Source organism: Danio rerio, chromosome 16 (assembly GCF_052040795.2).
Source record: "Danio rerio strain M-AB ecotype USA chromosome 16, GRCz13ab, whole genome shotgun sequence".
In the NCBI taxonomy this organism is placed as follows: Eukaryota; Metazoa; Chordata; class Actinopteri; order Cypriniformes; family Danionidae; genus Danio; species Danio rerio.
In genome coordinates this window covers 59276400-59289441 of record NC_141036.1, presented here as the reverse complement: position 1 = coordinate 59289441, position 13042 = coordinate 59276400, and the positions used below count along the sequence as shown (strand labels likewise).

The 13042-nt window shown below is 32.1% G+C and overlaps 1 protein-coding gene across 24 annotated transcripts in view; it reads left to right on the top strand.

The window, feature by feature from the left end:
- The window catches only part of LOC103908994 (uncharacterized), a 33449-nt gene extending 26817 nt beyond the window's left edge, over positions 1 to 6632 (top strand). For 6 of the 24 annotated variants that reach the window (XR_015512080.1, XR_015512076.1, XM_087288022.1 and 3 more), the window contains exons 11-14: positions 1641 to 2013; positions 2771 to 2935; positions 4454 to 4574; positions 6451 to 6632. Coding sequence is in view for 5 of the 24 variants with exons in the window: in XM_087288022.1 (XP_087144148.1) it covers positions 1641 to 2013; positions 2771 to 2935; positions 4454 to 4551 (636 nt within the window). In the remaining 19 variants the exon portion in view is untranslated. The other 18 variants (XR_015512069.1, XR_015512072.1, XR_015512068.1 and 15 more) reach the window with 7 other exon arrangements.
- Positions 6633 to 13042: the final 6410 nt, after the last annotated feature.

Sequence of the window (13042 nt, the reverse complement as noted above, 5' to 3'; positions counted from 1 at the left end):
TTTTTTGTTTTAATATGATTTCTATAGGAGGACAAACATTATTAACATTTTCAAATGCTGTCAAAGTGTGTAGAATTAATATTTAATTTCAACATTTCTGTCAACGAAGATTTGCGTCATAGCCTGCGACACACGTTTCTATCAGCAGGGTGGGATGCCAGGCAAGTGGCTGTTGTAAACAAACCAGGAGATTATAAAGCATGGAAAACCGTTCAAAGATGGTATGACATATTAGAACACCTATTTGCAAACTTTAAAAACAAAACCAAGATAATTCAAAAAAATAAAGATATACCTTTCTCCACTAAGACAGTGAAGGAAAGGGCTATTAAAATGGTAGGTAATATCACCGATCAGCAAACCAAGGACATTAATTCAGTGCCAGCATACTCAATTGCCTGTGATGTGACCGATATTCAACGCGCTTTTATGCAGGTATGTGAACTCTGATGGGCTGCAAGAAGAAGTGATCAAATTAATAACACTAAAAGACAAGAGGCTGTGCTGAAGTGTTTTAATGACAACAAATTTAATTTAATCTAAGCTATTTAATCATGAAGGCTCATTATGTATTTGTAGCCAATTTAGTCATTTTGATAGTAGGCTAATATAGATACATACAGCATGTGTTTCCTTCATAAGGCTTATATAAGGCTTTACATTTTTTGTGGCTCCAGACATATTTGTTTTTTGTTATTTTTGGTCCAATATGGCTCTTTCAACATTTTGGGTTGCCGACCCCTGGTTTAGGTAAAGTCTTCAATTTTCCTCTTAGAGGATTTTAAAAGGTCTTAAAAGTTATTAAATTTCCTGTTAAATATGTGCAGATACCCTGAAGTCATCATTTTGAGTTTTCCCCAAAATATATCTGCGTGACAAAAGACTGGTTTTGTTGTCCAGGGTCACATGTAGTGTTGAATTTGAGGTAATATGTGAAAATAGCTCTGTTTCCATCCACCTGTTTCATGCGCATTTAGGATTATCACATAAACAAAGCTTTATGAAAACGCCAAGATGCACATACATGTTCTCATGCACATAATTGACTAAGAGAAAATTTGATTCCAGAGGAAATAATGTGCAAAAACTAGTTTAGAAGCATTTTTACCAAATAAATTCCAGCATGCACTTAAAAACAGTAATGTGATTGTGTTATAAGACATGATGATATAAATGTGTGTTTGAGGGTTTTTGCGTCAGTAATGTTGGTTTGCAGCTTTCCATTGTTGCAGATCTGAAATGTTGTTCTGCTGATTGTAAAAGGCCTCAGCCCTCTAGTATCATTCTCTAGTATCAGGCCTTCTTCTAGTATCATTCCCTCCAGAATAGTCTTGAGCATCTGTCTGTGCTCCCGTCTCACGTCTCCAAAAGCCACCGCATTCACCGTGTTCATTTCGTTTGGTCTTCTTAAGCGAAACTCATTTCTCTGACTGATATTTGCCGCCAGTTTGTAAGGCAGTGATGATTTTGTTCTCTTTGACTCATTGATGGAAACGCTGCTTTATTCGTGAATCTTTATTTGTGTTGCGCATAAATGTAATCTGCATCTTTATATGGAAACACAGCTAGTGACACATTATAATGTCATTTATATATTTGACACTCACATCAAACCTTTTCCTGACTTGATTTTTCTCTAGAATGGACGTACTATCCCGGAAGCATATCATATGATGGTCCTCAAGGAACCTCCGCTCTGCCCGCACATCATTGAGCTGTACGAGTACGCCATGGAGGGAAGGAATAACTACCTGGTCATGGAGTACGCGTCCTCGTACATAACCTTGGATAAATTCATCAGGAAGAACAATGGCCTCCTGAGTGAGAGTGTTGCGCGGCAGCTGATCATGCAGCTCATTATCGCAACACAGCGCTGCCTTGAGCATGGCATAGAACATGAGTCCATACATAAAGAAAACATCCTGGTCAATCCAAAGACCCTGCAGCTCAAGCTGATTGATTTTGGCAACAGTTATTATACTCAAAAAGGCTACTGGAGATCCCCCTATCTTGGTGAGTTGCCTTTTAAGTGCTGCTTATTAAAGGGAAAGTTCACATAAAAATGAAGATAGTTTTAGTAATGAATAACTCTCATGTCGTCCTGAACATCTGAGACCCCTGAACACAAATGAAGATATTTAAGATGAAATCTGAGAGCTCTATAGACAGCAAGGGTCTATAAAAGGACCCTAAAGCATCCTCAAAACAGACCGTATGCCTTTAGTGGTTCAATCAGAGCATTATCAGACTCTGAGAATACTTTTATTTCCACATAAAGCTAAAATAACGACTTTATTGAACAGGTTCTCATCCTCAGTGTCAGTATATTGCGCACAATCAGGACAGCTTTGAGGCTTTCACGCATGTTGCTCTCAGTTGCACTGCTGATGTATCATCTCGGATGCGCCTGTGCTTTCTTCCAATCAGAGGAGGACATCAGCGGTGTACGCCACTACACAGAGCTCTTCTGAGTGTGCGCAATATACTGACACTGAGGACAACAAACTGTTCAATAAAGTCATGATTTTCAGTTAAACTACTGAAGGCAAATATTGTCAGAGAGCTCTCGTGTTTCTTCTAAAACATCTTCATTTGTGTTCAGAAGCTGAGCGTGGGTCTCAGGGGTTTAGGACGACGTGAGGCTGAGTAATTAATAACAATTACTTTTTTGGGTGAACTGACCCTTCATCTGTAATCTCCTGTGTATGTATGGCAATGTCAAGAGGGCAAAGATATTGTAATTACTAACATGAAAATCTCTACCTTGCAGGAGTAACGAGATACCGTCTACAGGAGGGGGAACCCTACAGATCCATTCGTTTTGCTGTTGATTCACATGTCATGGCTGTTTTACTAATGCTGTCCTATATGGTCAATGGATATTTCCCTTACTCCAGATATAAACGTCCACGATTTCACCCCAGATTGTCAGCAGGTGAGAAAACAGCACTACACATGGTGCAGCTCATGGGTGTCGCTAGGCCTCTTATTTTCACTCAGCCCCCCTAAAGGTTTTGGGATTTACTCATGAATGGTCCACAGCTAAATTATCGCCTCAGTCCCCTTTCAATTTCATATGAAAACGGCAGCAGACTTCAGCTCCTCCGTTTTTAACTCATTTTTCATTTAATCAGCAAAGCCGTTCCGAGTGAGAGCAGAAGCTGTGTGTTTATCGGTAGACTGGTATAATATCAGCATGTTTGCAGTTCTTTGCTGTAGAAACTCTTGTATCACTTGTACCCCAATCGGGTTTCCCATCTACTATTTCCTCAGCGCTCCTCTCATCATCACAGCTGTTTCCTCCAGCGAACATGTAACTCTTAACCAACATTTCACTATGTTATTTCAAAATGAACTCTGAATATAAAACACATGACGGTGCATGTGGCATTAACTACAGCACACCTTCATGCACAGAAGCACTCAGTGAATGCACTCATTTTACCTGCACGTCATGTGACATCATCGGACTCAAATTAATTTCTGATTTTGACTTATATTATGATTATGAAACATGTAAATTAGCCTGTATTATTTTTATATGTTTATATTTAGGCCATTGTGAATGAGAAAAGTAAAATGTACTGGAGTATAGAAAGTGGTTTGTACCACAGTAAACAGGTGTGTTGAGCCGATTTCACTCATCCAGAACTCAAATGGCTCTGCCTGCCTATGAAATACAGTGGAATACTGCTAGTTTAGTATACAACCCTGCCATATTAGTCTGTCTTCATGTGTATTCATTTTAAATTATTACTTAAAATGTGTTTATCAGGCCAATATGTATAACAGTTGGACAGGAAACAGCTGGACATCATGTCTGTAAATAAAAGCTGTCAGATTAGATGCACAATTTATTGTCTTTTTTACTATAATTTTCCATAAAATTCATAAATAACATTATTTATTTTAAAAACAAATAAATGCACAATTAAATAGCAATTTTCATACAAGTGCTGTATAGTCAGTAGACTGCCGCATGCTAAAGGATTTTAAATGCAGAGGCAAAAGCACACAGTAATGCAATGATAATCCCACTTATTACATGGTCATTTTCCAAATTAAAGTAGTATTGCAGCACAATATTTGACTAAATCTCCGTCTGATATGACTCGTCGTGTGTTTGATATTATAGCTCATAGTAACATGTGTTAGCTTCATCATCTCGTATTTGCGAGTTGGTTGATCCCCATTGGCTCCAGATGAAGCACACGTCCAATGAAAGCTTCAGCGATGGTCACCGAGTTGGTTACTGCTAATGTTTGAGTGTGGCGCATTCATCTGGAACTGTGCTAATAACTGACTGAAACTAACTGTGTATTTAATGATTTTATTGGACGACTTCCAGCCAATCAGAATCAAGAATTTCACCAGACCATTGAATAAATCTCTGTGTTGTGTCATCATCAAGAGCATCCATGACTAACATGTTCTCTCTTTACTATTTCTGCAGAATGCAAGGATCTTCTTCGGTGGATAATCAGTTACCACCCTCGAACAGGACCTGTTTTAGAGGAGATTATAGAGCACAAGTGGTTCAGCATGACGTAGAGCCCATCAGCAGCAGGAAACAGGTTTTATACTTCCATTTACGTCAGATTGTTTTGCTGTTTTCCGCTTCTGCTTCCCAAATTCTGCACTTCCTCCTGCGAGTGTTGCAGTCAGAGCTGCATGTAAATGAGGGCCGGTTGAAGCGTCCCTATTGGTCCACCAGCTCTAGACCGACAGCTCCTCCTTTAGCCAATCAGGTGAGGAAGGAAGCTGATGTCAGTCTAATGGCGGCCGATGCGCACAGGCGACGCCGGAGATTGAGTGTTAGCGCTAATCCTCAGCTGGGGTAGAATGTGTCTGCGGCAGGACAGCATTAATCGTTTGAAATAAGTAAAGGAAAGCAGGTTCATTCACGTTTAGACAGGACGTAGTGTTTTATATGAACTGGGTTAGCACCGACTGTAGAGTAAATAGTCATATTAAGGGAAATAATCACAGATTAATAAATGAAACTGCTGGAAAGGGGGATTTATTAGCATACTGGTGTGGTTTATTTCTCTAGCTGTAGGATTAATAGTAAACGGTAAAGTCTGTGTATTATTACTGTAGTGCGTCAATACTTTATAAAGACAGGAAGCCTGGTTTAGACAGTGCTCGTAGCTCTAACGGGACTTTAGGCAGGTTTAAGTGAGATAAGCGCATATAACAGGGGCGTCGTGGGCCGGTTTTGAAGGCGTTTTCTCTTTAACAGATAGGATAGGGTGGTGTAGATGGCGCTGACGGGGCAGGATTATATGGGCCGATACGCTAGATATAAGAGCCTCCTGCCACAGACAGATTTTAGCCCAGCTGTGGATTTGTCAGATCTGATGAGGATTATTTCTAGTGCTGCTGCTCTCATCTTTCTGCTTTCTTCTTCTTTCACTTGTTCTCCAAGCGAGCGCTGGATTTCTGCAGATTAGCTTTAACATAAACCAGCAGCTCAAATAGTTTAATTTTAACCGCAGGGTTTGGTAAATAACAGCATTTTAGTCAAGACTGGGGGATTTAGATAGTGTTTATGGACACAAGTGTAGTTTAGAGTTGGACTTTGTAATAGATTTATTGATATTATTAAGCTTATTGATAATGTTGTGGAAATCCTGTGCTCGTTTGTAGAAATTCATTGGTCCTCATTGATGAAACATTTGTAAATATCAGAGTAAGTTAGTGATAGATAAAGGGTGGATAGATAATCGGGTTCGTTAATATAGAGGAATATTTATCTTTCATTAATGAGGCCAAATCTCACCTCTTTCTTTCTTTTTCTGCTTTTTCTGCTTTCCCAGTTCCTCTAAACATTTTGTTTTAGGATTAGGGTGTTTGTTAGGGTTAGGGTTGGGTTAGGGTGTTTGTTAGGGTAAGGGTTGGGTTAGGGTGTTTGTTAGGGTAAGGGTTGGGTAAGGGTGTTTGTTAGGGTTAGGGTTGGGTTAGGCCTTTATTTTGAAGGGTAAGGGTGTTTGTTAGGGTTAGGGTTGGGTTAGGCCTTTATTTTGAAGGAAGGGTTAGGGCTGGGGTGTTTGTTAGGGTAAGGTTGGGTCAGGTTAGGGTTTGGTTAGGATTAGGTTTGGGTTAGGCTTTTGTTTTTAGGGTTAGTTATTCATTGTTTTGCTTTATTTCTGGTTTCTTTAGTTTCTCCTGTCTGTCCTCTTCTCCATCTCTGTTGTGTGAGCACTGCACAGATTGTTATTTAAGAGCGATTGTTAATTATTATACACTTCTCTGTCCTCGCCTGTGGGGATTGGTCGCCATTAGAGTGACGTCAGCTTCCCTCCTCGCCTGATTGGCTGGAGGAGGAGCAGTTAATCTAGAGCTAATGGACCAATGGGGATGCTTCAGTCGGCCCTCATTTGCATGCAGCTCTGACTGCGACACTCGCTGGAGGAAGTGCACGATGTGGGAAGCAGAAGCGGAAAACAGCATCATGTCAGAAAACAATGGAAGTATGAACTCCTGATGATGTTATTTCGTCACTGACCACATGTGTGCTGCTCTTCCTATCATTTCTGTGAAATTGAGACTATGACCCCTATGGAGTGTGTTGAAGCTGTTTTCTGTTGATCAAACTGTAAACTATTGTCTTCAATAAACTGTATCTCTGACTCCTGCTCTTTGTTCATCACTCCACAGACCTAAGCTTTTCTCTCATCATGTGCTGCAGATGATGTGATAATACAAGTGATTTGATTTGATACAAAACGATACGTCAAATATGTTTTTTTAACTGCAGACTCAATTTAGCCTTCATATAACAACATCATGTAATGTTTAAAGCTCATTGCCTTGCCATTTGTAGGATAATATGACACACTCCCCACATCATTCTTTAAAACGGTGTTCAACTGTCTAGAAATGGATCTCCTAACAGTGGTAAATGCTTCACTTCTCTCAGGGACTTTTCCAAACATACCCATAACTGCAAAGAGCATCCTTAATATCACCCTATCATTGAAAAAAAGGTGTTTTTAAGCAAGTTAACACGTTCTTAAGCTGCAAGGGGTGTTTAGACAGTGTTCAATCTGGTTTCAAAGCACACCACAGTACAAAGAGCGCTCTTATAAGGATAATCAATGACAATCGCCACAATATGGATTCAGGTAAACTAACAGGGCTGGTACTGCTCGATCTCAGTGCTGCGTTTGACACTGCGATTACAGTTTACTTCTGTTTTAGAATTGAAAGATTTTACAATGTTTTAAGACTAGAATTGTAAGATTTTACAATGTTTTAAGACTTCAGGATTGTAAGATTTTACAATGTTTTAAGACTTTAGGATTGTAAGATTTTACAATGTTTTAAGACTTTAGGATTGTAAGATTTTACAATGTTTTAAGACTATAGGATTGTAAGATTTTACAATGTTTTAAGGTTTTACAATTGTAAGATTTTAAAGTGTTTTAAGACTTTAGGATTGTAAATATTTTACAATGTTTAAAGACTAGAATTGTAAGATTTTACAATGTTTTAAGGTTTTACAATTGTAAGATTTTAAAGTGTTTTAAGACTTAAGGATTGTAAGATTTTACAATGTTTTAAGACTAGAATTGTAAGATTTTACAATGTTTTAAGACTTTAGGATTGTAAGATTTTACAATGTTTTAAGGTTTTACAATTGTAAGATTTTAAAGTGTTTTAAGACTTAAGGATTGTAAGATTTTACAATGTTTTAAGACTAGAATCGTAAGATTTTACAATGTTTTAAGACTTTAGGATTGTAAGATTTTACAATGTTTAAAGACTAGAATTGTAAGATTTTACAATGTTTTAAGACTTTAGGATTGTAAGATTTTACAATGTTTTAAGGTTTTACAATTGTAAGATTTTAAAGTGTTTCAAGACTTTAGGATTGTAAGATTTTACAATGTTTAAAGACTAGAATTGTAAGATTTTACAATGTTTTAAGACTTTAGGATTGTAAGATTTTACAATGTTTTAAGACTTTAGGATTGTAAGATTTTACAATGTTTTAAAACTAGAATTGTAAGATTTTACAATGTTTTAAGACTTTAGGATTGTAAGATTTTACAATGTTTTAAGACTTTAGGATTGTAAGATTTTACAATGTTTTAAGACTTTAGGATTGTAAGATTTTACAATGTTTTAAGATTAGAATTGTAAGATTTAAAATTTTTTAAGACTTTAGGGTTGTAAGAATTTACAATGTTTTAAGGTTTTAGAATCGTAAGATTTAAAATGTTTTTAAGACTTTAGGATTGTAAGATTTTACAATGTTTTAAAACTAGAATTGTAAGATTTTACAATGTTTTAAGACTTTAGAATTGTAAGATTTTACAATGTTTTAAGGTTTTACAATTGTAAGATTTTATAGTGTTTTAAGACTTTAGGATTGTAAGATTTTACAATGTTTAAAGACTAGAATTGTAAGATTTTACAATGTTTTAAGACTTTAGGATTGTAAGATTTTACAATGTTTTAAGACTATAGGATTGTAAGATTTTACAATGTTTTAAGGTTTTACAATTGTAAGATTTTAAAGTGTTTTAAGACTTTAGGATTGTAAGATTTTACAATGTTTTAAGGTTTTACAATTGTAAGATTTTAAAGTGTTTTAAGACTTTAGGATTGTAAGATTTTACAATGTTTTAAGACTAGAATTGTAAGATTTTACAATGTTTTAAGACTTTAGGATTGTAAGATTTTACAATGTTTTAAGACTAGAATTGTAACATTTTACAATGTTTTAAGACTTTAGGATTGTAAAATTTTACAATGTTTAAAGACTAGAATTGTAAGATTTTACAATGTTTTAAGACTTTAGGATTGTAAGATTTTACAATTTTTTAAGGTTTTACAATTGTAAGATTTTAAAGTGTTTTAAGACTTAGGGATTGTAAGATTTTACAATGTTTTAAGACTAGAATCGTAAGATTTTACAATGTTTAAAGACTAGAATTGTAAGATTTTACAATGTTTTAAGACTTCAGGATTGTAAGATTTTACAATGTTTTAAGACTTTAGGATCGTGAGATTTTAAAATGTTTTAAGACTTTAGGATTGTAAGATTTTACAATGTTTTAAGACTTTAGGATTGTAAGATTTTACAATGTTTTAAGGTTTTACACTTGTAAGATTTTAAAGTGTTTTAAGACTTTAGGATTTACAATGTTTTAAGACTAGAATTGTAAGATTTTACAATGTTTTAAGACTTTAGGATTGTAAGATTTTACAATGTTTTAAGACTAGAATTTTAAGATTTAAAATGTTTTAAGACTTTAGGATTGTAAGAATTTACAATGTTTTAAGGTTTAGAATCGTATGATTTAAAATGTTTTAAGACTTTAGGGTTGTAAGAATTTACAATGTTTTAAGGTTTTAGAATCGTAAGATTTAAAATGTTTTAAGACTTTAGGATTGTAAGATTTTACAATGTTTTAAGACTTTAGGATTGTAAGATTTTACAATGTTTTAAGACTTTAGGATTGTAAGATTTTACAATGTTTTAAGACTTTAGGATTGTAAGATTTTACAATGTTTTAAGACTTTAGGATTGTAAGATTTTACAATGTTTTAAGACTAAAATTGTAAGATTTTACAATGTTGTTTTAAGACTAGAATCGTAAGATTTTTCAATGTTTTAAGACTTTGGGATTGTAAGATTTTACAATGTTTAAGACTTTAGGATTGTAAGATTTTACAATGTTTTAAGACTAGAATTATAAGATTTTATAATGTTTTAAGACTTTACAATTGTAAGATTTTACAATGTTTTAAGACTAGAATCGTAAGATTTTACAATGTTTTAAGACTTTAGGATTGTAAGATTTTACAATGTTTTAAGACTAGAATTGTAAGAATTTACAATGTTTTAAGGTTTTAGAATCGTAAGATTTAAAATGTTTTAAGACTTTAGGATTGTAAGATTTTACAATGTTTTAAGACTTTAGGATTGTAAGATTTTACAATGTTTTAAGGTTTTACAATTGTAAGATTTTAAAGTGTTTTAAGACTTTAGGATTGTAAGATTTTACAATGTTTTAAGACTAAAATTGTAAGATTTTACAATGTTTTAAGACTTTAGGATTGTAAGATTTTACAATGTTTTAAGACTTTAGGATTGTAAGATTTTACAATGTTTTAAGACTTTAGGATTGTAAGATTTTACAATGTTTTAAGACTTTAGGATTGTAAGATTTTACAATGTTTTAAGACTAAAATTGTAAGATTTTACAATGTTGTTTTAAGACTAGAATCGTAAGATTTTTCAATGTTTTAAGACTTAAAGATTGTAAGATTTTACAATGTTTTAAGACTTTGGGATTGTAAGATTTTACAATGTTTAAGACTTTAGGATTGTAAGATTTTACAATGTTTTAAGACTAGAATTATAAGATTTTATAATGTTTTAAGACTTTACAATTGTAAGATTTTACAATGTTTTAAGACTAGAATCGTAAGATTTTACAATGTTTTAAGACTTTAGGATTGTAAGATTTTACAATGTTTTAAGACTAGAATTGTAAGATTTTACAATGTTTTAAGGTTTTACAATTGTAAGATTTTAAAGTGTTTTAAGACTTTAGGATTGTAAGATTTTACAATGTTTAAAGACTAGAATTGTGAGATTTTACAATGTTTTAAGACTTTAGGATTGTAAGATTTTACAATGTTTTAAGGTTTTACAATTGTAAGATTTTAAAGTGTTTTAAGACTTAAGGATTGTAAGATTTTACAATGTTTTAAGACTAGAATCGTAAGATTTTACAATGTTTTAAGACTTTAGGATTGTAAGATTTTACAATGTTTAAAGACTAGAATTGTAAGATTTTACAATGTTTTAAGACTTTAGGATTGTAAGATTTTACAATGTTTTAAGGTTTTACAATTGTAAGATTTTAAAGTGTTTCAAGACTTTAGGATTGTAAGATTTTACAATGTTTAAAGACTAGAATTGTAAGATTTTACAATGTTTTAAGACTTTAGGATTGTAAGATTTTACAATGTTTTAAGACTTTAGGATTGTAAGATTTTACAATGTTTTAAGATTAGAATTGTAAGATTTAAAATTTTTTTAGACTTTAGGGTTGTAAGAATTTACAATGTTTTAAGGTTTTAGAATCGTAAGATTTAAAATGTTTTAAGACTTTAGGATTGTAAGATTTTACAATGTTTTAAGGTTTTACAATTGTAAGATTTTAAAGTGTTTTAAGACTTTAGGATTGTAAGATTTTACAATGTTTTAAGACTAGAATTGTAAGATTTTACAATGTTTTAGGACTTTAGGATTGTAAGATTTTACAATGTTTTAAGACTTTAGGATTGTAAGATTTTACAATGTTTTAAGACTTTAGGATTGTAAGATTTTACAATGTTTTAAGACTTTAGAATTGTAAGATTTTACAATGTTTTAAGACTTTAGGATTGTAAGATTTTACAATGTTGTAAGACTAAAATTGTAAGATTTTACAATGTTGTTTTAAGACTAGAATCGTAAGATTTTTCAATGTTTTAAGACTTAAAGATTGTAAGATTTTACAATGTTTTAAGACTTTGGGATTGTAAGATTTTACAATGTTTAAGACTTTAGGATTGTAAGATTTTACAATGTTTTAAGACTAGAATTATAAGATTTTACAATGTTTTAAGACTTTAGGATTGTAAGATTTTACAATGTTTTAAGACTTTAGGATTGTAGGATTTTACAATGTTTTAAGACTTTAGGATTGTAAGATTTTACAATGTTTTAAGACTAGAATTGTAAGATTTTACAATGTTTTAGGACTTTAGGATTGTAAGATTTTACAATGTTTTAAGACTTTAGGATTGTAAGATTTTACAATGTTTTAAGACTTTAGGATTGTAAGATTTTACAATGTTTTAAGACTTTAGAATTGTAAGATTTTACAATGTTTTAAGACTTTAGGATTGTAAGATTTTACAATGTTGTAAGACTAAAATTGTAAGATTTTACAATGTTGTTTTAAGACTAGAATCGTAAGATTTTTCAATGTTTTAAGACTTAAAGATTGTAAGATTTTACAATGTTTTAAGACTTTGGGATTGTAAGATTTTACAATGTTTAAGACTTTAGGATTGTAAGATTTTACAATGTTTTAAGACTAGAATTATAAGATTTTACAATGTTTTAAGACTTTAGGATTGTAAGATTTTACAATGTTTTAAGACTTTAGGATTGTAGGATTTTACAATGTTTTAAGACTTTAGGATTGTAAGATTTTACAATGTTTTAAGACTTTAGGATTGTAAGATTTTACAATGTTTTAAGACTAAAATTGTAAGATTTTACAATGTTGTTTTAAGACTAGAATCGTAAGATTTTTCAATGTTTTAAGACTTAAAGATTGTAAGATTTTACAATGTTTTAAGACTTTGGGATTGTAAGATTTTACAATGTTTAAGACTTTAGGATTGTAAGATTTTACAATGTTTTAAGACTAGAATTGTAAGATTTTACAATGTTTTAAGGTTTTACAATTGTAAGATTTTAAAGTGTTTTAAGACTTTAGGATTGTAAGATTTTACAATGTTTTAAGACTTTAGGATTGTAAGATTTTACAATGTTTTAAGACTATAGGATTGTAAGATTTTACAATGTTTTAAGGTTTTACAATTGTAAGATTTTAAAGTGTTTTAAGACTTTAGGATTGTAAGATTTTACAATGTTTTAAGACTAGAATTGTAAGATTTTACAATGTTTTAGGACTTTAGGATTGTAAGATTTTACAATGTTTTAAAACTAGAATTGTAAGATTTTACAATGTTTTAAGACTTTAGGATTGTAAGATTTTACAATGTTTTAAGACTAGAATTGTAAGATTTTACAATGTTTTAAGACTTTAGGATTGTAAGATTTTACAATGTTTTTAGACTAGAATCGTAAGATTTTACAATGTTTTAAGACTTTAGGATTGTAAGATTTTACAATGTTTTAAGGTTTTACAATTCTAAAATTTTAAAGTGTTTTAAGACTTTAGGATTGTAAAATTTTACAATGTTTAAAGACTAGAATTGTAAGATTTTACAATGTTTTAAG